General features: G+C 49.2%; 4 protein-coding genes across 5 annotated transcripts; 2 read left to right on the forward strand and 2 right to left on the reverse strand.

Moving 5' to 3' along the window:
• The first annotated feature begins 2,134 nt into the window (after positions 1-2,134).
• LOC143509581 (uncharacterized) lies at positions 2,135-6,715 on the forward strand. Its single transcript, XM_076998440.1, has 2 exons — positions 2,135-3,226; positions 6,476-6,715. The coding sequence occupies exons 1-2, from the start codon at positions 2,135-2,137 to the stop codon at positions 6,713-6,715; spliced, it is 1,332 nt and encodes a 443-aa protein (XP_076854555.1).
• A 1,421-nt stretch (positions 6,716-8,136) lies between these two features.
• Positions 8,137-11,398, forward strand: rchy1 (ring finger and CHY zinc finger domain containing 1). Its single transcript, XM_076998795.1, has 8 exons — positions 8,137-8,240; positions 8,467-8,586; positions 8,728-8,843; positions 9,036-9,114; positions 9,264-9,367; positions 9,449-9,478; positions 10,457-10,577; positions 10,875-11,398. Exons 1-8 carry the CDS (start codon positions 8,187-8,189, stop codon positions 11,070-11,072), a joined length of 822 nt encoding a protein of 273 aa, XP_076854910.1. The 5' UTR covers positions 8,137-8,186; the 3' UTR covers positions 11,073-11,398.
• A 173-nt stretch (positions 11,399-11,571) lies between these two features.
• Positions 11,572-13,345, reverse strand: LOC143509916 (uncharacterized). Of its 2 annotated transcripts, none has more exons than XM_076998798.1 (3): positions 13,060-13,345; positions 12,618-12,687; positions 11,572-12,431 (listed from the first exon to the last, which is right to left on the reverse strand). In XM_076998798.1, exons 2-3 carry the CDS (start codon positions 12,678-12,680, stop codon positions 11,943-11,945), a joined length of 552 nt encoding a protein of 183 aa, XP_076854913.1. In that variant the 5' UTR covers positions 12,681-12,687; positions 13,060-13,345; the 3' UTR covers positions 11,572-11,942. The 2 variants fall into 2 exon arrangements, with proteins under 2 accessions (XP_076854913.1, XP_076854912.1); XM_076998797.1 differs by having other exon boundaries at positions 12,618-12,698; positions 13,060-13,344.
• Positions 13,346-13,490: 145 nt separating this feature from the next.
• lrp13 (low-density lipoprotein receptor related-protein 13) lies at positions 13,491-24,669 on the reverse strand. The gene is made up of 23 exons (XM_076998764.1): positions 24,514-24,669; positions 24,072-24,248; positions 23,622-23,834; positions 22,912-23,112; positions 21,292-21,504; positions 20,934-21,134; positions 20,362-20,574; positions 19,780-20,012; positions 18,907-19,033; positions 18,535-18,722; positions 18,193-18,376; positions 17,580-17,792; positions 17,163-17,337; positions 16,719-16,920; positions 16,433-16,598; positions 16,105-16,310; positions 15,459-15,996; positions 15,232-15,351; positions 15,013-15,120; positions 14,638-14,871; positions 13,982-14,525; positions 13,640-13,739; positions 13,491-13,565 (listed from the first exon to the last, which is right to left on the reverse strand). Exons 1-23 carry the CDS (start codon positions 24,569-24,571, stop codon positions 13,542-13,544), a joined length of 4,638 nt encoding a protein of 1,545 aa, XP_076854879.1. The 5' UTR covers positions 24,572-24,669; the 3' UTR covers positions 13,491-13,541.
• Positions 24,670-25,271: the final 602 nt, after the last annotated feature.

Raw genomic sequence — 25,271 nt, forward strand, 5'->3', positions numbered from 1 at the left:
AATAATAAATAATCTCCATGCATTTTAGTGTTATTCACCTTGTAGTCTTGGACGTGTGTAGAACTTTATATGGTCTTTATATAGTCTTTGAAATTCATTTCTTTGCCAATATACTGTAAGTGGGCTCGCTTCCTGTTTCTAGGTTAGTCTAAGTTATGGAGGCCCCTTCCTGTATCTGTTTAGTTTAAGACCTTTCTTCATTAGTTTATCTCTATTCCAAATGGAAATTAAATTATGTTGGAATGTGAGGCCCCAGCTTTGTATTAACAACTATCCTATATAAATATGACAGATTCAACTATATGAGAGAGGAAGATTGGCCCGAGACCTCTCTCAGTCAAAGCCCAGGCACTTGATATGATGCTGTTGTTACAACTAGCATGGTATCGTCAGAGACTTTGTCATCATCACAGCATTGCTACAGAATACACCTCAACCTCCTAACTATTTTAACACGTGACATTTTTCTCATTTCAATCAATCAATCAATCAAAGTTTATTTGTATAGCGCTTTTCACAACACATGTTGTCACAAAGCGCTTTACAGGATTTAAAAGGTTAACAATACTATGGGTCCAGAACCCTAATGAGCAAGCCAAAGGCAATAGTGGCGAGGAAAAACTCCCTATGATGATGGGGAATAGGAAGAAACCTCGGGAGAACCAAGACTCAAAAGGGAACCCATCCTCCATTGGGCGGCCCGTTAACACACAAATTACACAAAATACAGACAAATACACAAGTCACACACAAATCACACAATCAGACTAAGTAAAGGTAAAAATGAAAGTTCTGGGTTATGATATTGTCACTGTAAATGTCTGTTGATGAACGGCAGGCTTTCATTCCGTGTCGGAGCAGCGATGCTGGTATTGTAGGCTCCGACTGCAATGTTACTCTCCAGGTGAACCTCGGAGAAAAGATACGAGATGTAGTAAATATGTAACAGATTAATCAAAGGCCAAACTAAACAGATGAGTCTTTAGTCGAGTTTTAAACATTGAGACTGTGTCTGAGTCCCGCATAAAGGCAGGAAGATTATTCCACAATTGTGGAGCTTTAGAAGAAAAGGCTCTTCCACCTGCTGTGATCTTTTTGATCCTAGGAACAGTTAATAACCCTGCGTCCTGCGAGCGAAGTGAACGCACTGGGTTATATTGTTCAATAAGTTCACTAAGATAGTCTGGAGCTAAGCCATGCAGCGTTTTATATGTTAATAAAAGTATTTTATAGTCAATACGGAATCTAATTGGCAGCCAGTGTAAAGACGATAGTACGGGACTAATGTGATCAAACTTTTTAGTTTTTGTTAAAACTCATGCTGCTGCGTTCTGAACCAGCTGGAGTTTGTTTATCGATTTACCAGAACATCCAGCTAGGAGACTGTTGCAATAATCTAAACGAGAGGATATGAATGCATGGATTAGTTTTTCTGCATCACTAATATTTAATATGTTTCTAATTTTGGCAATGTTGCGCAACTGAAAGAACGCTACCCTAGTTATATTATTAATATGTGTATCATTTGAACAGACAGTATATCTATTTGTAATCACATTTGACATGCGGGCAGTGGAGACATTCTTTGCAGTGTTGTCCGAAACGATATGTGGTAGTATAAAGAAACACCCCTCAAAAACAGGGGAAGGAACATTTACCTGACGAAAATTAATGTTGCATTGTGTTCCAGGTTTGAAAAGTGCTAAAGTAGGCTAAAGTAGGCTACTTGAAAATGTAACTTTATTTTGTTTCACAACAAATAGATGTCTGACTGAATCGATGTGATAAAAAAGCGAATTATTTCGAATAATTTCGAGTATATTGTGACGGCGCTGGGAATATGGACCTATGAGCTCCGCCACCGACTAGTGGAGGATGCTGGGAAATGTACAGGGTGGGAGATTTATGTTTGTTAATGTTCCTTAACATGGCAATTCTTTGTGCATCTTTGTGTTAGTTCATTTATGGAAATGTGGGAATGCTTTGGGGACGTTTTGTTGGGGAAAGTAAAAATCACCATCAAGGTTAAATGTGTGCAGTGATATGACATGACTGCCACCAAAGCACCTGAGGGAGAGGAAGTAATAAAGCAGTTATTACTCTTGATGTTCAATAAAGAGTATTCCTTGCAAAGATGAGCTTCTTGAGTGAGTCTCCTTCTTCACCGGCGCCACAAGTGGTGTCAAGAAGTGGGCCTCTGGGCAATCTGCGTCAACTGTTGGACGAGATTGACGAGGTGGGCGAACTGGTGCAACGGGAGGAAAGAGCACTAATGAAGCTACGGAGAGATGCAGATGGACGGAGCGTGGCGAAGACGAAAACCACGGAGCGGCTACAAGCTGATCGGCAGGAAGAGCGCCGAGCGTACTGGCCGGAGACGTGGAGCGGCGCCACCTGCACGGACGACGCCCAACCAATGACGGCGATGGGGGCCGCCGAGGAGTGGAGACACAACGCGGGCCAGAACAGCGTACGTGCGGAGCGTGCTACACCGGCTTGCAGCGAAATAGCGGCATGCGCCTCGGGCCGGAACAAACTCATTACGCCGCTCCAACTGCCCAGGTATGATGGACTTTCCGACTGGGCTGAATATGATGCTCAGCTGAAGATCACAGCGAACAGAATGGGATGGTCGGACTACGAAACGGCGGCACATTTGTGCCTATCACTGCAAGGCCACGCTAAGCGTACGCTCATTGAACTGAGAGAGGAGGAACACGACGATCTAACCGCGCTGCGCAACGCTCTGAGGGCGCGCTTTGGCAGGCAGCCGCTGAGCGCCGCGGCGAGGCAGAGACTGTCACTAAGACGGCGCGCACGTGGCGAACGCCTCGCGCTATTGGCAGCTGACATCACACTGCTGGTGCGGCAGGCGTATCCGACGTTCCCAGAGGAAGTCAGACAGAGGCTGGCCTTAGACAGGTTCGTGGAGGCACTGGAACCTTTTGAGTTACAAACACACGTCCTGCTGAAGGACCCGGCGTCGCTGGATTTGGCGATCGAAGAGGCGGAGAGGGCGGAGCTGGTGCTTTCCAGAGGACCCACAACGCGTCCGACGGCTGCTGCGAGACCGGGGCGAGACACAGCGGGACGTCGAACGATGACGTGCTGGAGATGTGGGCTACCGGATCACAAGGCATCCGAATGCACGCTCGGGTCCTCGCTACCTTCACGCCGACTGGGCATAAATGGACTATACACCCCCCCGATGGTCAATGACAAGCCGGTGAGTGCCTTAATCGACACCGGGTCAGCCGTTTCTGTGTTACACTACAACACTAGGGCAATTAGGTCTAATGCTAGGATATTGGGTGGTGAAAAAATTAGCCTCACCACAGTAACGGGTGAGAGGCTTGTGCTCGGTGAACACACTTTGGCGAGGGTAGACTTCGGGCGGGGGCCCTTCGTACATAAGTTTTGGCTCGGCGATACCTGCGACGAATGCATATTAGGGCTGGACTTTTTGAGACGTGCAGAGGCAGTTATAAATTGCGAGACCGGGGGAGTTTCATTTAGTGGTGGGCCGTCGGTGGTACGTCTAGAGGGCGATTCGGACCGCGGGGACGCAGACCGAGGTGGGCACGGGCGCCCGGACATCGCTGAGGCCGTCCGCGAGCTATGGACTCGCTGCGTGGGCAATCTCACTGCGGAGCAGAAGGGCAAAGTTTGGTCACTTTTAGAGGGTTACATGGACATTTTCGCGCTGTCGGAAAATGACTGCACTAGAACCAGTCTAGCTACGCACGACATCGTGACAGGCGACGCAAGGCCGATCCGTTCGAGACCCCACCGCCTACCGTTTATGAGACGCAAAATAGCTGAGGAGCAGATCAATATCATGGCTGAGGCAGGCATAATTGAACCCTCGAACAGCCCGTGGGTCTCACCGGTCGTACTGTCACAAAAGAAGGACGGGAATTGGAGGTTTTGTGTGGACTACAGGCGGCTTAACGCTGTCACGAATCTTGATGCATACCCACTGCCGAGGATCGACGAGTCTCTCGAGCTGCTTGCTGGGTCTGCATGGTTTAGCTCCCTCGATTTGCGCAGCGGTTATTGGCAGGTTCCCCTCACCGAGTCAGCCAAGGAACGCTCTGCATTCACCATAGGTAAAGAACTGTGGCAGTTCAATGTGCTACCTTTTGGCCTCTGTAACGCTCCTGCGACGTTTGAACGACTCATGGAGAAGGTCCTGAGAGGGGTCCCGAACTCTAAATGCCTTGTTTACCTTGACGATGTACTGGTGCACGCATGCTCGTTCGAGGCGGCGTTAATGAACCTGGACACGGTCCTGAATAGGATACGTCGCGCTAACTTGAAACTCAACCCCGCGAAGTGCAATCTGCTACAACAACGTTTAAATTTCTTGGGCCATGTCGTTAGCAGCGAGGGGATTAGCACAGACCCAGCAAAGACGGAGGCGGTGAGGGGATGGCCTCGCCCGACGAACACTAAGCAGGTCAGGAGCTTTCTAGGCCTGGCGTCCTATTATAGGAAGTTCGTTCAGGGGTTTGCAGAAGTCGCAGCACCACTTCATGGCCTTACTGGCAGCAGGGTGAGATTCGTGTGGTCTCCCGAGTGTGAGAATGCGTTCAGGGAGTTAAAGGATAGACTGTGCAGCGCGCCTGTACTGGCCTATCCCAAATTTGACACAGAGTTTATTCTTGATACAGACGCGAGCGACCATGGTGTTGGTGGCATACTCTCACAGGTGCACGAGGGCACGGAGCGCGTGATCGGGTACTTTAGCCTGAGCAAGGCGGAACGCAATTACTGCGTCACCAGACGCGAGCTGCTTGCAATGATAGCATGCCTGGAACACTTCAGGCCGTACGTGTATGGCGTGCCTTTTCGCCTGCGTACGGATCACGCATCGCTGCAGTGGCTCCTAAACCTCCGTGATCCTGAGGGGCAGCTGGCCAGATGGCTGGCCAGGCTGCAGGAGTTCAAGTTTGACATTGTGCACCGACCGGGTAGAATCCACGGAAACGCGGACGCTTTGTCGCGCAGACCGTGTCAAAGTGAAAGCTGCAAACACTGTGTGAAGGTTGAGGTGAGCGACCCTGATTTCGTACGCTGCGCGGCGCTCAGACCGGTAGATGAGATGCCCCAGCTGGAACTCGAGGCTGTACCGATTGAACAATTTAGGGAAGCCCAGTTGGCTGACCCTGAGATTGGGTGGGGTTTGAGGCACTTGGAGGCTTCCTCATCACCGGTGTGGGACGATGTATGCCCGCTAGGCCCCGTGGCAAAGGCGATTAGGTCCAATTGGGATAACCTGCGCGTGAAACAGGGAATGCTGTGCCGTGAGTGGGTGGAGCCTAATTCGGACAAGAGCATACTGCAAAACGTGGTCCCGGTACAATTAAGGGAGAGAGTTCTTAGCTCGGTGCATGGTGCGCTCGGTAGTGGGCACTTCGGGGTATCTAAGACGCTGCGTCGCCTAAGGCAAAGGTTTTGGTGGCCAGGCTGTAGACGTGACGTTGAACTATATGTCCATTGCTGCGACACGTGCGCCGCCAAAAAGGGACCAGCGAGGAGACCCAGGGCGCCGCTGATCCCTATGCGTTCGGGTTCGCCAATGGAAAGGGTCGCCGTGGACGTCATGGGTCCCTTCCCCGTTACTGAAGCAGGTAACAAATACGTCCTCGTCGCGATGGACTACTTTACAAAGTGGCCCAAGGCGTACGCCGTGCCGGACCAGAGCGCGAGCACGACGGCGACCGCATTGGTCAACGAATTTTTCTGTCGATTTGGGGTCCCGGAGACTTTGCACAGTGACCAAGGGCGAAATTTTGAGTCGGAGGTTATGGGTGAAGTCTGCAAATTGCTAGGGATCAGCAAAACTAGGACTACACCACTGCACCCGCAGGGGGATGGGTTAGTGGAGAGATTCAACCGCACGCTGGCGACCCAGCTCGCTATGGTCACTAGCAGGCATCAGAGAGACTGGGACGTGAGATTGCCCGCAGTCCTGCTCGCGTGTCGATCGGCGGTGCAGGAATCGACTGGTTTCACCCCTGCATGCCTTATGTTTGGAAGGGAGCTCCGCACGCCCATAGACCTTGCCTTTGGAGCGGCCCCAGACGCAGGCCCGCCGTATGAGCCCGGTCCGTTGTTTGTTAAAGACCTACTAAATAGGTTACATGACGCGCACCAGGTCGCGAGGGATGCCCAGGGAGCCGCGAGCCTCAAACAGAAGAGGGCGTATGATGCACGGTGTAGTGGGGGGTCGTTGTCCCTGGGTCAGCAGGTGTGGTTGTATAACCCTAAACGGTCGAGGGGCCTATGCCCGAAGCTACAGTCCAGTTGGGTGGGGCCATGTTCTGTGATAAAGCAGCTCAGTGAGGTTGTGTATAGGGTTAAATGGGGGAGAAAGAATGTTGTCGTACACAGAGACCGGCTGACACCGTACAGGCCCAAGGCTCCGGTCGGCCGGCGGGACGCTGATGTTGACATGTCGCACTCTGTTCAGCCTGCTCCACGGGACATGTACAGATCTGACACTGAGGTCCCTGCTGCTTGTGACGTCGACGTGGCGGGAGTGGACGATGCTGTGGATTGTGGACGAATGGACGCTGAGGCGCCCCTGCCTCCCGGTTCTCCCGCCACGCTACAGGTACCTTCCCCGTCTCACACACGGCACTCCAGGCCACAGAGGACCCGTGGACCACCCCGTCACTTGGGTGACTTTGTCACCGGATTTCCTATTTAGGGTCGCCGGGACGGCGGACTATGAGGGGGGGGCTATGTGACGGCGCTGGGAATATGGACCTATGAGCTCCGCCACCGACTAGTGGAGGATGCTGGGAAATGTACAGGGTGGGAGATTTATGTTTGTTAATGTTCCTTAACATGGCAATTCTTTGTGCATCTTTGTGTTAGTTCATTTATGGAAATGTGGGAATGCTTTGGGGACGTTTTGTTGGGGAAAGTAAAAATCACCATCAAGGTTAAATGTGTGCAGTGATATGACATGACTGCCACCAAAGCACCTGAGGGAGAGGAAGTAATAAAGCAGTTATTACTCTTGATGTTCAATAAAGAGTATTCCTTGCAAAGATGAGCTTCTTGAGTGAGTCTCCTTCTTCACCGGCGCCACAATATGTATAAATATTTAAGTTTAAGGTGCTGGGAAATATTGAAAATGGCCTTTTTCAATATTGAAAATTGACGTACAAGTGCTTAAATTCCACCTTGTAAAGGTGTAAGAAGCCGGCATACACGACTTTGTTCATTGCGCTGAAGAGGTGCACGACCTCGCTTCGCACGGGGGTCCTCGCGCAGGGGCGGAGCCACCGCGGTTGCGTCATTTTCGGCGCACGGACCCTCGCGCAGGTCGGCGCCAAGTATGCTGTACCACTGGCAGAAACAGAGCAATACGCGCAAGGAGAGGGAGAGACAGCGAGGCACCGAAGGACAAATAAAAACGATGTTGGAAAAAAACTGTGGCACTTGCAGAGCACAAGCGCAATACTGAACGAAAAAGCGGCTCCCAAATAGGATCCTAAAACGGCTCCCATTGTGGAGACTCTTCCAATCGTTCACTTTAAAGAGCCGGATCGTTCGCGAACGACACATCACTATAACGCACCGCTTTTAATGACCGGTAACGTAAACGGCGTTGTAACGACTGGAAAGTAACTAATTATATTATCCCGTTACTGACAAAATGATGCCGTTACCTAACGCCGTTATATTTAACGGCGTTATTCGCAACACTGGTGGTCAGGTACCCTTGCAGGTCGTCTAGCAAAGAGAGATGTGCCCAAATGACGTCCACTTCTATGCCTTTCTGTGACTTTTCCAGTCTCTCTGTATCTGTTGTAACCGCTGATGACTGTGACAAACCAAGCTCAGTGGTCACTTCTGAGAACATCACGTTTGAAGTCGTTGATCGTTGGTCGTCTTGATCTCATGATGTCAAAATATGAACGTCATGAGGACTGTTTAAATACCAACTCTAATTGAACTGTAAATGGAAATGTATTAGTTGATTCATGGATTAAACACTTATTGTGAATTTTGCCGTAAAGCTCCTTATTAGAGAGCATCGAGTTGTGCAAAAAGTACTGAAACACTGAAATTTGCATATGGATTTCAGCATTTAAAAACCTGACACTTCATACGTAAAGTAGCGCTGTCACCTCCCTTTTTAAATAAAGTTTGAGCATTTTGAATTAAACATGGCTGCTACAAACATAGGATGTGAGCATTATGTTCGTAGCTGTTTGCTAAAAGTGAGTTATACTCGTATGCCAATATCAAATATGTACATTCATTTAACAAGAGTAAATGCTTAATGTAAGCTGTTTGCACGATAGCACGTCGGTTCCATTTTCTAAGGGTAAATCCGACTAGTTAACGTTAGCTTTAAGGTAGCTAACATGGCTAGCCTGGAAGTGGGCTGTGTTGTTGGACGTCAGTGTTTCTGGGTCTGTTTTTACTCTGTCGCGTTTGTTTAAGGCGCCCTGCTGTGGGAAGTTCTACGTGTGCAGACTCTGTCACGATGCTGAGGAAGATCACCAGATGGACCGATTTCGAGTGAAACAGATCAAGTGTGCGGTGTGTAACGCCGTTCAGGAGGTAAAGCTGTGTGGGTTGTGGTAGAAGCGGCTGTAGTAGTGATGACACGGACACAACGGTCTTCAGCTGCTGTGTAGGGCAGAAAGTTACTTTATAAACGGGCGTATTGCGCTGGGTAGATGCCATGTGTCTCTGTCTCAGTCGCAGCGTGTGTGTGCGGTCTGCGGTGTGGCGTTTGGGGAGTATTACTGCCACATCTGTCACCTGTTCGATAAAGACAAGCAGCAGTACCACTGCCAGCCCTGCGGGATCTGCAGGTGAGGGCTGCCTCGCACGCGGAGTCGGAGCTCCTGACACTACGCGAATGTAGAAGCACGTTTCACGTTTTCTGGCCCCATGTTTGACAAATAACAGTTTTTCTTCTTTGTTGCATAAATTGATCATTTTAATGTTTATTTGTCTTTTTATATTTTACAATATAAATATTTTTCCTCTTCTTGACTTTGTAGGATCGGCCCTAAAGAGAAGTATTTCCACTGTTCGAAATGCAATTTATGTTTAGCCAGCGATCTACAGGGGAACCATAAGGTAGGCCACACTTTCTCACACATAACTGCTTTATTATTCTGTGGAGTTCACAATCATAGTGGAGTCATAGGCAAAAACTATGACTAACACTAACTCGGCAGTCAGGCGTGGAGATCTTATAGAGCTCTGTGGTGTCCGTGTTGTTTCAGTGTGTGGAGAACGTTTCCCGGCAGAACTGTCCTGTCTGTATGGAGGACATCCACACGTCTAGGATCGGAGCACACGTCCTGCCCTGTGGACACCTGCTGCACAAGTCAGAGACGCGCACGCACACAGAGTCACTACTGCTGTTCACATAAACATATCTCTAACGGCTTTTATTGTTTGTTTCTAGGACTTGCTTTGAGGACATGTGTAAAAGAGGGTACGTGTTGGGGCTGTGTGTGGTAGACCAGATGTTTTATATACTCTTATACAAGTACAATACACTGAGGATGTCTTATACACTGACATACTGCACCCTCCATAATTATTGGCACCCCTAGTTAAAAGGTGTTAAAGGCCTTAAAATAAATTCAAAGTCAAATAAAACTTAAGAAAAAATCCTGACTAAGAAATAATTATTTCCCATAAAATGACCTGTTCCAAAATTATTGGCACCCCCTTGTGTTCGTACTTTGTACAACCTCCATTTGCCAACAATACAGCACTTAATCTTCTCCTATAATTCTTCACAAGATGAGACAATACAGAAAGAGGGATCTTGGAGCATTCCTCTTTGCACAACCTCTCTAAATTGTCCAGAGTCCTGTGAACATTGTTCCTATGCAGTCTACTCTTCAGCTCACCCCACAGGTTTTCTATTGGGTTGATGTCTAGGGACTGAGATGGCCATGAGAGGAGCTTGGTTTTGTGCCTTCTGACCCATTTTTGAGTAGATTTGGCCACATGGGTCATTTAAGGTCATTAATTTGCTGAAAGACCCAGTGATGACCCATCTTGAGCTTTGGACAGAGTCCACCAGATTCTGATTCAAAATGTCCTGATTTTTCAAAGAGTTCATGATCCCATGTATCTTTACAAGGTTCCCAGGTCCTTTGGAGGAGAAACAGGCCCACAGCATCGCAGATCCTCCCCAATACCTAACAGTGGGTGTTTTTCTGCGTACTCATCCTTGGTGTTACGCTTGGTGTTAGGGGTGCTAATAATTATGGAGGGGGCTGTAAGTACAATACACTCAGGATGCTGTACATGCATAATGTGGACTGCAGTACTGCTGTTTGGCTGAACAACAACCACAGCGGTGAACAAAACGGGAACATGATAAATATAAAATTAAGATGATGAGAGGAGTGTGCATATGCAGGGAATTATAACGTGAGTGTGTGTGTGTCTGTCTCAGTGTATGTCGATGCCCTCTGTGCATGCACTCTGTGGGAGACATGGAGGAATTCTGGGAGATGAGGGACATAGAAATTGCCCAGACACCAATGCCTCTTGAGTACCAGAACAGCACTGTCAAGGTATTGCACACCCATCAATACACACACACACCTGTACACAGTCACACACAGGGAGACTGGTCCACCCATGCCTCTGGAGTACCAGAACACAGTGTCAAGAGATCACACACACAATAATGACTTTCGGGCTCCTGTTGTGTGTGGCTGGGTGTGTGTGTAGGTTCTGTGTAATTACTGCCAGTTTCACTAGTGTGTGTGGCTCTGTGTGTGTAGGTCCTGTGTAATGACCGTCAGGTTCACTGGTGTGTGAGTAGGTTCTGTGTAATTACTGTCAGGTTCACTTTTGGGTGTGTGTAGGTTCTGTGTAATGACTGTCAGGTCCGCTCCGTCGTGCGTTTCCACGTTTTGGGGCTGAAGTGCACCAGCTGTGGCTCCTACAACACGGCACAGGAGGGAGGACTGATCCAACCCCCTGACCCTACACCACCACCACCTCAGCAACACCACCACCACGAGCCGCAGGACTCCAGAGAGCCTGAGGCAGACCCACAGTGACCTTTGACCCTGTCCCTGCCTGTTCTACCCCTGATGCTCTGCTGACTGAACTTGTCTGTGCCTTTCGTCTGACTACAGGCTGTTTTGTCACTTTGATGTAAAGGCAGCTTTGCTTCGCAATCGTGTCCTCCCGAGTTCATCGATATCTCACCTGTCTTCACCCATCCACGCCTTCAGAGCTCCAGACCTGAATGTCTGGTGTACTGTCAGAGCAGGGCTTTTTCCTGCATCACACACACGTTGTAAATCTGCAGAGAGAGAACTGTGCATGTGTACGGATTATCCCTTTCACAGGTGGTGATTAAACTTGCAGTTAAACCTGTTAATGGTGGGACAAGATTCTTTCTTTGTATTTGGTAGAGCAAAGAGGTTTCATTCGCTGAGGGAGGTGGTTGTATTTATAGCTGGAATTGAAGGCGTCTGGCCTTTGTGTGTTAATGCATTTTAACTGAGCTCATTATAATTAAACAAAATGAACTGAAACTTCCAAAAACAGGAGGAGTTTTTCATGCTTTGAGGAGTTTTATTAAAGGGCGTAATTTTAATTACGTGAAATTAAAAAGTAAACACCATATGCCACTTGGTACACACAGTACTCACAGGCTCTCACAGGCTTTAAAAATATTATAAATTGTAAAAGCAACACGTCAAAAGCAGCAAAAGGACACCACTGGGTCTGATATCTGGGTTCAGGTCACTTCAGCGACTGCATCATACAGCTGGACCAACAGGAGCAGACAGGAAACTAATCACAGCAATCTACTAGAAGAGCAGAAATACTAATGAATGTGATGTGTGACTAAACTCTTAAAACGTTTGTGGTCACTGGTGAAGTAATGGTGAGCTACAGTTCCCAACATATTTGGGTAATTACATGTCTCCGCGACTCTCGTGTGGTATGGAAACATTGGTAGGGGCGCTTGTGAAAAGCAGTTCTGTGGTCTCCGCCTGGCTGGGGTTTGGTCCCTCAGCGGGTGGAGGAATGAGGGTAGGGGCTGTGTTGACAACGATGCCAGGCCCTGAGGACAGAGGTGGAGTTGCGTCAGCGCCAGAGAAATTGGAGTCTCCACCTTTGATGTGGAGATCATCCTGTATGCTTGGCTGGACCGTGGTCAGTAGAACGGACTCTAGGTTTCCAGGCTGCGTGGTCAGCAGAACGGACTCCAGGTTTCCAGGCTGCGTGGTCAGCAGAACGGACTCCAGGTTCCCAGGCTGCGTGGTCAGCAGAACGGACTCCAGGTTCCCAGGTTGCGTGGTCAGCAGAACGGACTCCAGGATCCCAGGTAGCGTCGTCTCCTCGGAGGACTGGGACTCTGAGGACGAATCGCTTTCGTCTGTGTGCATGTTATACCACATGACCTGAAGTGGGATATGCAGATAGAAAAAGGTTCAAATGTTTCAGTAACGCATCCACCCACCCAACAGTTGTCATGATTTATGTGCACAATACAGGGGAACAAGCGTCTTGACAGAAGTCAGAAAGAAGCAATAAACTACACAGTAAAACGTCCATCTTTAACAGCTATTGTGAACAACTTCACTCACTGGCTTGCACTCTGAAAATGTTGCCATGACCGCTAGGAACAGCACTGTTCTCATGTTGTACATCTCGCTTCTGAAAAACAGCTGCAAATGAAGTCATGCCATAAGAGTACACTACAGGTGTGATCTAAACACAAAAACTGGTAGAACCAAACTCCCCACAAATCTGAACCCAGAACATTCTACCATCTACATTTTCTCTCATTTTCTATAAGCTGCTCCATAGTACCACAGACACACACTTAAAGATCTTCATTTGGCCCCCAGCATACACAAGTGAGGATATAATTTACCAGTATTTCTAGAAATCTCACATTGGCCTGAAACTTACATGACCAACTACTGCATATTTTTAAATATTTCCTGGAGTAGAAACAGGAGCCTGGAAGTTCAGATCTACACTTTGAATGTTCTTCAGAAAACTATTTATGTAAGAAAATATTACCTTGGATCTCCTCTGCTGCTCTTGGATTAAAAGATTTGTATCAGTGTGTTAACACAGCACAAGACATTTCAGGCTTGTAAAAGTGACATCCCGAGTACTTATACAAGAACCATTTACCCAAGAGACACACGCCTGCTTCCACACTACAGACCCAAGAGACTGTTACACCCACACTCCGTACTTTCATCTCTGCCTCAATTCCTTTTGTCTAGTGTTAATCCTCAAGTGGATACAAATTAAAGGGCTACTGAATGACAGATGTTTAATCCGGTTGCCATATCCAGAATACAAAAGACAGCCAATAAACCCAGTTGTATTTTTATTCAACCAGCCCAACCCTCCCCCGGAAACCAAACAGCCCACATCCTGCAACAGATGTTCAGGGGTGAACATACTCCCCACATAAATAAGTTCACAAGTCGAAACATTGATATTTTCAACAGCTTTATTTGATCTGAAGATGCTGATCATTTTGGCGAAGGTTATTCCACGGCAGAGCCCGCATCCTGTAGGAGAGAAGAGTTGATTGGTCAGGCTGAAAGCTGGGCCAGTCATCCACATCCCCACACCACACACACACCTCTGGAGATGTTGAGTCTCTGGCAGGTTTTGCTGGTGTAGGCTCCTCCCTCTTCTCCAGATCCCTCATACTGGGTTCTCTCAGAACAGGCTGTAGCCCCCTACACACACACACACACACACACACACACCTTCTAGAAAGCAGCTGAGAATACAGACTTTTACAAAAGTCCAAAACATGAGCTTTGGATGTAGAACAATTTATTCAAGAGTTTAATTTGATTCAGATAACCCACCCACACTAGGTCTGATGGGTTGGAGCAGCAAAAGCACACCCACACCAAGAACTAGTGTGCTGGCCTAGCATAGTGGTGGGCTAGCAGCCTAGTGTCGTCATTGTTACCTTTGACCCTCTGCTTTTCTTCTCCGTATAATCCCCACAACAACTCCGATAGCGACCACGGCAACGCACAGTCCTGCTGCGGCGTATACAACCGGACCTTGCATGGCCCCGCCCACCTGGTCCTGACAGTGCTTGCCGCCATAGCCAGTTGTGCACTCGCACACAATCCCTCCATCCCGCTGCACACATGCCCCGTTCCCGTTACACAGCCGCTTGCCACACTCTTCCGGGTCCGTGCCTCCCAGTTTAACGTCGGCGGCGTCTGCGGGGACCGCCTCCAGAGGCGGGAGTGGAACAGAACTGGGAAGGACGTCAAGTTTGGTACCCAAACCCTTCACCACCACGGGATCCAGAGAGCCTGGACCCAGCGGAGAAGGGGATTTGGGGACATGAGATGTGTTATCAGGATCAGTGTTCTTCACTAGAATGGGGCGGTTGTAAGATTTTGGTCGAGCTGTACGTGGTGCTGCAGTAGAGAGGTGAACATTCATCTCCGTTTTACTAGATTTAATTCTCTCATCCGTTTTCACTTCATCTTGGACACCTGAAATCACAAGATCAGCACCATCTCAACAACTGCACAGGTGTTCACGTTTGGGCCTCAGGTGAACACCTGAAGATCAGGCAACGTGACTAGATTGAGAAAAGCCGCTCACAGATCTCGTCTGATCCGTCAGGGCAGTCTGGACGACCGTCACAGAAGCGCTTACGGGGTACACACCCGTCACCATGGAGACATGCCCTGGTGCCTGCCTGGCAGCTGGAGTCCAGCATGCAGCCCGTAACATTGACGACAACGTAACCATGGGCGCAGCGGCATGTGCGGCCACCTGGGAACGCCAAACATAGGTGACTGCAGCCGCCGTTCCTGTTGGAGCAGGAGTTGGTGCCTGGAAGCATGAGAGCAATGCGTATGGATAAAGAACATTTAAATCAAGACAGCACATGCATTACACTTTACTGAAGGAACATTTCTTTATATTGGGTATATTGCATCCGTGTTATGAGCAGCTGTATTAATAAGTGGATACCTTTCTGACTGGTCTTGCTGATGGCCTTCATATCAATAACTTCCGTTTCCACTCCAAACCAGAGTGTCGCCTTCTGGTGGTCATCACTGAACCAGCATTTAGTGGAATCTGGAGGAGCAATGCAGGGAGGTTTACACTGAAGCCTCAGAACCCTCACGTCGGGTTTGCTTCCAGATCCCACCCCTCCCCCACCATGATCAGTACTGAAGGTTGCCAGACCTTTACTAGTTACCCAGACGAGGACGCGGCCGGCCAGCGCAAACGCCACCACAGACTCCTCAGTTTTAATTTCTTTATATTTGGATCCATCAATCCCAACTGAGGCAATGACTCCAAGACCTAGGGACACATACAGTCAGTAATAGGTGTCTCGCTCTTTACAGCCCTTTGTTTGGTTTGTATTTGGTCTTCACTGTGGCGGGTGAACTTCCCACACAGTTCCTCACCAGCATCAGCCCAGTAAAGAGTGTCCCCGTCCTTGCACAGACTCAGGGAGACGGGCCGGACGGCTTTGGTCCAAACAGCGGTGCGGTTCTGGCCGTCCATGTGGGCACACTCCAGAAGCGTGGCATCTCCAGGTGCAGGGGTGTTGGAGAAGCAGAGGCGGGTGCGGGGTGGATGAAGGGCGATGGCCCCCACCGCGCCCACGTCCCGGTGGAGCAGCAGGGCGGTGTGCTGGTCCCGGGCAGACGTGACCAGCAGACCTGGATGCTTGACGCTGCTCCACACCAGGGCACCCGTGACCCAGTCGACGGCCAGCGCCACCAGGGAGTCTCCGTGCAGCAAGAACACGGGCCCGTTGGACAACCCTCCTTCTCCGTGCAGCCCAAACACATGCACAGCCGCCTGAACCTTGTCCCAGACGTACACGGCCCCATCCCGCACAGCCAATGCCGCGGGACGCTTCAACCCAGGGAGGGAGAGCACACGGTCCTCCGGCCCACCCTCCATGCCTACGTCCGAGTGCCGCCTCTGCAGGTATACCTGCAAACCACGAACTCAGATGTCACTGGACACACCCACCTACCCCCCTAGGGTGATGCATACTTTTGCCATCAGATGTTCCAGTGTGCAGTCATGGTGCGTGTGTACCTGTGATACTGCTGTGGGGGTGAGGAGCAGGAGGAAGGTGGAGTCGTCGGGTTCGGAGCACGTGAGGCCATCCTGGTCCAGTTTCAGTGCAGCCGGGCACTTACACACACCCCTCACCTCTTGTCCAGGTGCCAGCACACACAGGTGAGAGCAGGGAGTCGACATGCACGGGTTCTCAATGCTGGACTGCAATGACGCATGAACCACCTGTTGAATCGAACACGGTGAAGCACAGAAAGACACAGTAATCAGCTCGGGTCATCAGCCAGGATGTAACACTTCAGTACGACCTCCCCATCCCAGAGCTGTGAGGTGACTGCTGGACTCCCCTTGACGCCGAGCGCCTGGCCCGGCTGTTTGAGCAGGACCTGCCTCTGCTTGCCAGAACTCTTCTTGGCCATCTGGATGGTCCCCCTGCGTGCGTCGGACCAGTAGAGGGCACCATCAAACACAGCCACCGAGAACGGACTGGGGCTCTCCGTCAACTGCAAGATCTTCAGAGACAGGAAGTTTGAGGAAAGAGCTTCTACACCGCAGAAGTGCACTGCATGCAGGGGTGGGGATGACTGGGTGGAGTAGTGGAGTCTACTCCCACCACCCATGGTCCAGGCTACCTCCACGTCATCTCCGTCCAGCGTGGCCGAGCCGATGCAGGCCAGCCCAGCGTCGCTCCAGTAGAGACGCCCACGAGCTGCGTCCACGGCCAGACCCGCAGGCCAGCGCAGGGGCCCCCGGAGCACCACCCGGCGTGCAGAACCATCCATCCCGGCCCGCTGTAACAGAGCCTCCGTCCCAGTCTCGGACCAGAACATCAACCTGCACAGCACATGGAGCAAAAAGCCTGGCTAACAGAGCATCCACACAGCGGAACAGACACCCATTACCCCAACCACACAGGTACAGACTCTGCATTAATAAATCTTTGTTCATAAGCCTAAAACCTCATAGCAGCACACTAAATTGACCAACTTCATGCCCCAGTTGCTCTAATGAAGCAGTCACTCATAATTGGATGTGTACACAGTCTCTCGTGTGTGTGTGTGTGTGTGTGTGTGTACCCAGTCTCTGGCATGAGTGCCAAGGCACACGGCTGTTCTACATCCTCATCCACGATGACAACAGGATCCACCCCCGGGCCCTCCAGTGCCACAGCATTTATCTGCCTAGCCTCTCCATCCGTCCAGTACAGGCTCCGCCCCACCCAGTCCACTGCCACAGACTCCACCCTCACACCTGCAGGGAGGACAGCAGAGAGTCTTTGTACAAGTCTGGTGGTTGAACAGGTCAGAGTTTTGGATCACTGGGTTTCGCTGCTCTAGTGCCCTAGAAGCTACTGCCTTAGCTTCACCGACCTGGCGACCACAAGTTAAATCTTACCCTGAACATACATTAGAAGTGGATGATTCAGAGCAGTGGAACCCAAGAACCTAGTAGTGGTCTGTCCGCATTTTCCTGTAAGCTGATGCCCTTCTCACCTCGTAGCAGAGTGCCGGCACGCTTGCTGTCAAGGGTGACCCATTCCACAGCATCCCCGCCCACGGCTGCCCAGTACACCGTCTGCTCACGCCAGTCCATGTCGAGGGAGAGGATTGGCCGCTGCTGGACGCCTAGCAGCGTGGCCCGGCTGGAGGAGCGCAGACCGAGGAGCAGCAGCTCTGCCTGCACAGACGCCAGCAGGTACGGCTCACCTGGAACACCAGCACAGGGGTCACACCCAGCCTTCCTCCGAGGGCTCACTGACCAACCAGTGTCTGCAACCTGAACCCCTGGATCACAAATCCTGAAACCCTATATACATTTTTAGATCACTGGTTTTCAAACTGTCATACAGGCAGGAGTCAGATTAGGATAAATAATAAAGAATTTAAAAAATAATTTTATTCTAATTTTTATAAAACCACCCCCACACCAGTGGCTGCACAGAGTAAAGTGTAACAACCACTTTGGATAAAACTAGTGTACAGTCCCCTTTTGGAACTGAACATGTGTTCCCAATCTGCTAGGGTAGTACACAGCCAGTGTGTTGGATCAGAACATGGTGAGCAGCATCTGTGGTTGAGACTGGGCCGACCTCATTGGACCGCTCACCTACAACCTCGCAGCTACTGCCGTCAGACTCTAGAACATAACCATGGTTACAGGCGCACTGGAACGAGCCATCCGAGTTCGTGCAGGTGTGGGCGCACACGGCTGGAGTCTCTGCACACTCATCCACGTCCACACACTGCATGCCGCCATCTACAGGCCGGTAGCCTATATTGCACCAGCAACGCTACACATGCACAAACACTGGTGAGAACACACTCATGGGCTGATTTGAAACAAACGGGCTCAAAAAAATCTGGAGAGCAGTCATAGAAAATCCATCTGCAGACTTCAGATACCCTGCCTGCACTAAACCATGTACATATTTACGGTCTGCAGGCCTACTTTTCCTGTGGGTGTGCTATGGCAGTCTTGTGCACATGGTGATGGGTCAGAGCACATGTCTGATGAGCAGGTTCCACCCTCATCAGATCCATCCTGACAGTCTGGGTGTCCATTACAGAGGAGAGATGGGTTCAAACACTCCGAGCTCCCACACTGAAACTGGTGAGGGGGACAAGATGCAGGCTCACCTAAGAACACACACAAGCACACACTCAGCATCCTGATAGAGTGGACCATGACTCAAAGTTCTGTGTCTCCGATGGGTGGAGTCCCAACAGCACCATTCTCAAGAGCCACCAGGCTCCCATGGCCGATACATTTTCAATGGCAAGTCTCCAGGTCTGGTGTGTGCGTGGGAGTGTACAGACTCACATCCAGACTCATCACTCTCATCTCTGCAGTCTTTCGTGCCATCGCAGTGCCAGCTCTGAGGAACACACTGCGTCTGAGACGCACACGGCCATTGGAACTCTCCACACTGCAAAAGACTCTCGCAGTTCTACACACACGCGCACAAATTACACCTCATTTTTTGGGCAGCTGCATGGTCTCAATTCTTTAAGGTCCCCTCACATTGTCTTCAATAATTTTTATGCCTTTAAATTATTTTACATTTGACAGTGTTGACAACACCAATGCAGAATTAGCTGACTCCGTTGCAATTATGTTCCCTTTTTTGTTTTTAAACCATTCACAGTGTTAACATTGACCCGTTTGATATGACATTTGTGATGTAAATCAATGTCTTGGATTCAAGTTCTTTTCAGTTCAAGAGAGCTAGCTTAACTTCAATGTAGTCAAACAAACTAGCTAGTTAGCTCACTTGCTAGGTAGTGATTTTGTTGCTGAAAAACTTGTCTGAGCTTGCAATACATCACATTAATTTAATGTCACATGAACAGTATTTTACTCAACCCAATGGCTATTTTAAGTCTCGTATTGAAGGACTAAGATAGGGTCAAGGTACTCCATGTACACTTAGCTTTTTTGAAAGTTTTGTTCCAGAATGTGGCTGACAAATGAAAGCACACATTTACTGATCTTAGATGACCATAGATTGCTAGCTAATGTTTAATAACTGTTGCTGCAGACACTGTGTTTATCTAATGCACATGCTCTGGCTCCCATTTTCACCAACAGGTCCTTTGGAGTTCAATGGGAGTCGGCAGTGACATTCCAATCAATTGCATGTAGTGTCTACATAAAACGCCGCCAGTTCACCAACAGCCCCCTCCCCGCTGCTACCTGCTCATCAGCAGCGCCAGGGCAGTCGTCCTGGCCGTCACAGAGCCAGCTCTGCAGCAGACACTGCTGGCCGTCGGGGCAGCGTTGCTGGCCCGGGCTGCAGTCTGTGCGGTTGGTGCAGCCGTCCTCGTCGGAGCCGTCCCTGCAGTCCCAGTGACCGTCGCACACCATGTCAGCGTGCACACACTGACCACTGCGGCATAGGAACTCCTGCCACGTGCAGGTCCCTTCACCTACACAGAGTCACAAGATGAAGCGGGGGGGGGGGGGGAATAACTCACCCATCAATCCAGAAAAGGACAACCCAGTTGTCTTATGCTTTTATTGTGAAACAGGAAGTAGGTATACGGAGTTGCATTTACGACATTGCGGAAAGGCTACTCGTGTTAATAATCGTTTACGTTAATGAGTAAAGTGAAGTGAATATACGACCGTCAGCGTCATCCTTTACACTACAACACAACACCAGTCATGTCCCTATTCCAGTTACACTTGCATTTAACACCCATTTCTCCACCATTCCTAGAACTGCTGGCCCACTGTTGCCACTAAATTAATCTGGGGGTCTGGAGGAGTTCATACCACAATAGGCCTCATCCCCGCCATCCTCACAGTCCGCCTGGCCGTCGCAGATGAAGGACTTCGGCACGCACTTGTTCCGGTCACAGCGGTATGCGCAGCCCCCGTCTGGGTTGAAGCAGTTCACCTCGTCGGAGCGGTCCTGACACTGAGCCACGCCGTCACACACCTGCTCACGCTCTATGCACTTCCTACCATGTGCACACTGGAACTCACCTGGGATCAGAAACACGTGACAGGCTTACTGATTGGATAGAGGGAGACTGGGAGGTGGAGCCACAATTGAGTTCTGCATCCACACAAGGACAACTGTAGAATGAATACGCAATTTGGGCCCAGTTGACCAGTGAGCTGATGACTAGCTCAGCCTTTTAGAATCCAGTCTTGTGAAATCCCCATATACATAGAACTGAACAGGATAAGACAGGAGCCAGCACAGGGTCTCTGGCTAGCTAACTAGCCCATGCTATTAGCAGGCTGGATGTTTTTAGCTAGCTAACTAGCAGGAGATACTAGCAGCCAGGGTCCATCTAGGTAACTAACCAATGAGCGTCAACAAGTATGCAGGTGCTCACCATCGTCACACTCCGATGCACACTGGTCCTCGTCCGAGCCGTCCTTGCAGTCCTCCTCTCCGTCACACATGTGGCTGTACAGGACGCAGTCACTGCCATCCCTACACAGCCTGGAGCCCAGAGGGCATCGCCGTGGCGACTCCCCAGCCGCAGGACCCTCTGTAGGCGTCTCCTGAACATCCTCCACATCATGTTCAGCATCTGCTCAGAAACGATGAGGAATAAAGACCAGAAATATGTGCCAAACAATCAGTTACTTGAATCCCACTCAGCAGGGATTTATAATCCCAGTCCTAATCTTATTTTCTAAGCAGAACATGGGACGATCAGCACACGCGTCAAACACATCAGAACCCACCACAATAGGCCTCATCCCCGCCATCCTCACAGTCCGCCTGGCCGTCGCAGATGAAGGACTTGGGCACGCACTTGTTCCGGTCACAGCGGTACGCGCAGCCCCCGTCTGGGTTGAAGCAGTTCACCTCGTCCGAGCGGTCCTGACACTGAGCCTCGCCGTCACACACCTGCCCGCGCTCGATGCACTTCCTACCATGTGCACACTGGAACTCACCTGGGGTCAGAAACAGGTGACAGGTTTACTGATTGGATAGAGGGAGACTGGTGGGCAGTGCCTAGATCATGGGTTAAAGCAAGAAATTTTCATTTGACTGAAAATTTTTCCTGGCAAAAGACAATGCCAGCAATTACTGAAAATGTGGTGTAGTTGGCCTCTTTTGCCTAATTCTACACAAAAACACATTTATAAAGTATATTTATCTAAACAGCCTGTGTAAGGAGAGAAAAGAGAATGAACATCTGAGCAATAAATGTACATAAATGTGTATTTAATGGGAGTTATCTGGGGGTCCTCTTCCAGAAAATGATTTAAAGATCAAGTCAAATTTAGTGAATCCTGGTGAGTTTTAAAAGGTATGAATCTCTCGTTTTTATCAGATTCACCATCGCAAAAACATAAGCCGTAAGATTACCTGCTTTAAGTAGGTATGTTACAAAAAAATTAAATGTCCAAAAATGGCAAATTTAAATCACACCACTGGATAGAGCTTTTAAATACAAACAGAACAACACCATCCATGTTAAGCCTGGTTTAAGCCTTTATACTTGACGCAGCACGAGTGGCGTGAGCAGCGCGAGGGTCCGCACGCCGAAAATGACGTAATCGCGGTGGCTCAACCCGTTACAATTTCAAGCATTTTAAAGTACTTTAGCCTAAATTCCAGCACTACTGCAACATTAAAATTGGTCAGGTAAATGTTCATTCCCCTGTTTTTGAGGGGTGTTTCTTTATACTACCACATATCGCTTCGGACAACACTGCAAAAAGAATGTGATGCAGCAAGTAGCCTCCGCCATTCGCGCAGGTGTACAGAGTCGCGCACTACGGTCACGCCAGGCAGGAGGGGGGTAAAAACTTTTCTACTGTCCGCAAATCTGAAGGCGGAATGAACCGCAAGTCAATCAAATGACACCGCCGTCATCCATCCAGCGCTGATGAGCGCCAGTGAGAATAATATTTCGGCCACAAAACAGATAGCACGCGCGTGTGTGGTTTATTATGATTTGACGGATTTTTTCCCCAAAAAAATCAAATGACGGAAATCCGTCGTAGTGACGGAGAACTTTAACCCATGGCCTAGATAGTGCTGTGAAGCCACACAGGAAGCCCAATAGATCAGGTTTAGAATGCAGAATCAATTTGGGCTCAATTGACCAATAGGCTGATGAAGTTCCAGCTTCATGAACACTGCTGTCTCATTAAAATCATAATATTCATACAGCTCAGCAGAATAAGAGATTATCCTTTAACAGGTTGAGCATAGCAACCAGCAAATGGATTTGGCATAGAGACAGAACCGATTCCCTACACAGCACGGGGTCCATCAAGTTAACCAACCAGCAGGCGCAACCAGCAATCAGAGTCCATCTAGCTAACCAACTAGTGTTACCAATTGCTCACCATCGTCACACTCCGATGCACACTGGTCCTCGTCCGAGCCGTCCATGCAGTCCTCCTCTCCGTCACACATGTGGTCGTACAGGAAGCAGTCACTGCCATCCCTACACAGCCTGGAGCCCAGAGGGCATCGCCGTGGCGACTCCCCAGCTGCAGGACCCTCTGTAGGCGTCTCCTGAACATCCTCCACATCATGTTCAGCATCTGATCAGAAACGATGAGGAATAAAGGCCCGAAATGTGCAGCCAAACTATCACTAATTTACTTCAAACTCTTGGGGATGCGTGTAATCCCAGTCCTAATCCCATCTGCATGAGTTTGTGTTGTGCCTGCTCAGAAACTCCCCGAGTGTTCACTAGTGAGAGAATGGGACAAACATGCTGTACAGGAGGTTTTCCAGTTCTAGGAACGGAACACTGAACTACAGGTGGCCATTATTGATTAAGCCATGAATCTTCACTGCATCTTCACTTGACCCAACGACACCACCTCTACGGCTTGCAATGGCAAGCCTCGAACTTTCTACCTTATAGAATCACAGAAGTATAAACAGGAATCTTGCATTCACACAAAATTTCAAAACCGAGGCATTTTATTTCACCTGACCAGAGAAGACAACCCCAATGCCAGACTGTTCTTTGAACCACTCAGTTATTGAGACACACTTAAGCAGCATACAGGACGATCATCGCATGTTACACATCAGAACCCACCACAATAGGCCTCATCCCCGCCATCCTCACAGTCCGCCTGGCCGTCACAGATGAAGGACTTCGGCACGCACTTGTTCCGGTCACAGCGGTACGCGCAGCCCCCGTCTGGGTTGAAGCAGTTCACCTCGTCCGAGCGGTCCTGACACTGAGCCTCGCCGTCACACACCTGCCCGCGCTCGATGCACTTCCTACCATGTGCACACTGGAACTCACCTGGGATCAGAAACACAGATGACCGGTTTACAGATTGGATCTGGACACAACTAGTTAAGGGTAAATAAGCAATCAAGATACTCGCTGAAGGCCCTTTAACATCTTACTCACTATGATCTGAAAGGCAATGCACTCAACCAGGCTTCATAGGATGGTGGTTATGGCCAAAATAAGATTGGTGATGCAGCTCCTCTTAAATACTTACAGTACTAATGCATTAACAATGAGCAGCCTCACCCGTGCTGCACGCGGAGGCACAGTCCTCTTCGTCAGAGCCATCGGGGCAATCCGGCTCACCGTCACACACGTGGGTGAACAGCACGCACTCCGATCCGTCTTTACAGGGAGTGTGACCAAACCGGCAAGTCAGGGCTGCCCTCTGGGTCATCTCCGCCACTCCCCTCACGGCGTCCGCTACATCGAAGGAGAGGGAGAGGTAAGGAGAGATGGTGAGGGAGAGGGAGGGAGAAAAGTACACGGAGATGGAGAGAGAGATGGAGGGACAGAGAGACAAGTAGGGAAGGAGGGAACCCGCGTCTGCGTTACAAAAACCGAATTTAATTTTCTCCTTTTACAGGCATGCTGATCAGATTTACTAAATTTTGCAAGTTTGAAAGCAAATGGATGAATCTATTGCAATCTCGTGTCGGCCCCGGACCAAAAAAAAAAAACCACTCACCGTGCAAAAGTAATGAAACGGCGCACAGCACCAGTGCTCCCGCTAACGCAGACCACATGGCTGCAAAATACGGAGGATTCAATTCAGCCACGCTGAACTTCGCCGTTTTATAGTCTGTCCAGGTGCGAGTAATACTCTTAATTACAGTTTAAAAGGTCAACATGAAATTAAAGTTAAAAACCCTTAGGACATCTTAAAACAACACAAACTCGTTTAGCCCACTTCATAAAGAGCCTGTTTTGAAAATAATTTACACGTACACACACTAATATATATGTTGAGGAATCCGGGCCATATTGAAATGTAATCATGACTGAGGGGAAACGCAACTAATTAATTAATCATGAATTACTTTTGAACAGCAACGTATAGAATTATTGCCATCATTAAAATCAAACACTATATTATATAATTTATATTACATTATTATCTCTTCACATCAGGCTTATATAGCTTTGGATAAAAAAAAACAGACGTTGAATTCGTGTCAGAATTTCCATTAGTAATATTAAGGTAAAACTACATTACTTTCCACTTCAAACATATGAGTCAATGAAACGCAGTCATTACACCGAACACTGTACATGTAAAGCACACACGAACAGTGAAATGAGGAAGACGCTTTGGCTCGGGACTCTCGGGAAATTATTTGTCATTTTTATTTCTTTCTTTATCATACAAGATTTGTGGACAGTGCCAGAACGCGTCATTGCTCAGGTGTGTATGAAGTAATCGTAACGCCGCAGTTCCGACGCGAT

This window comes from Brachyhypopomus gauderio, chromosome 3 (genome assembly GCF_052324685.1).
Source record: "Brachyhypopomus gauderio isolate BG-103 chromosome 3, BGAUD_0.2, whole genome shotgun sequence".
Lineage (NCBI taxonomy): Eukaryota > Metazoa > Chordata > Actinopteri > Gymnotiformes > Hypopomidae > Brachyhypopomus > Brachyhypopomus gauderio.

Bases quoted from the DNA above. Each gene is read 5' to 3' on its own strand.
- rchy1 (XM_076998795.1), top strand. From the start codon at position 8,187: ATGGCTGCTACAAACATAGGATGTGAGCATTATGTTCGTAGCTGTTTG. The intron at 8,587-8,727 runs GTAAAGCTGTGT...TCTCTGTCTCAG, and splicing joins TGTGTAACGCCGTTCAGGAG to TCGCAGCGTGTGTGTGCGGT. The intron at 9,479-10,456 runs GTACGTGTTGGG...TGTCTGTCTCAG, and splicing joins GAGGACATGTGTAAAAGAGG to TGTATGTCGATGCCCTCTGT.
- lrp13 (XM_076998764.1), bottom strand. From the start codon at position 24,571: ATGTGGTCTGCGTTAGCGGGAGCACTGGTGCTGTGCGCCGTTTCATTA. The intron at 20,013-20,361 runs GTATGAACTCCT...GACTCTGTGTAG, and splicing joins CGGGGATGAGGCCTATTGTG to GTGAAGGGACCTGCACGTGG. The intron at 15,997-16,104 runs GTACACACGCAC...CGTGGTTTGCAG, and splicing joins CCCCCACAGCAGTATCACAG to GTATACCTGCAGAGGCGGCA.
- LOC143509916 (XM_076998798.1), bottom strand. From the start codon at position 12,680: ATGTACAACATGAGAACAGTGCTGTTCCTAGCGGTCATGGCAACATTT. The intron at 12,432-12,617 runs GTGAGTGAAGTT...ATCCCACTTCAG, and splicing joins CATTTTCAGAGTGCAAGCCA to GTCATGTGGTATAACATGCA.
- LOC143509581 (XM_076998440.1), top strand. From the start codon at position 2,135: ATGAGCTTCTTGAGTGAGTCTCCTTCTTCACCGGCGCCACAAGTGGTG. The intron at 3,227-6,475 runs GTGAGTGCCTTA...CACTCTGTTCAG, and splicing joins CGATGGTCAATGACAAGCCG to CCTGCTCCACGGGACATGTA.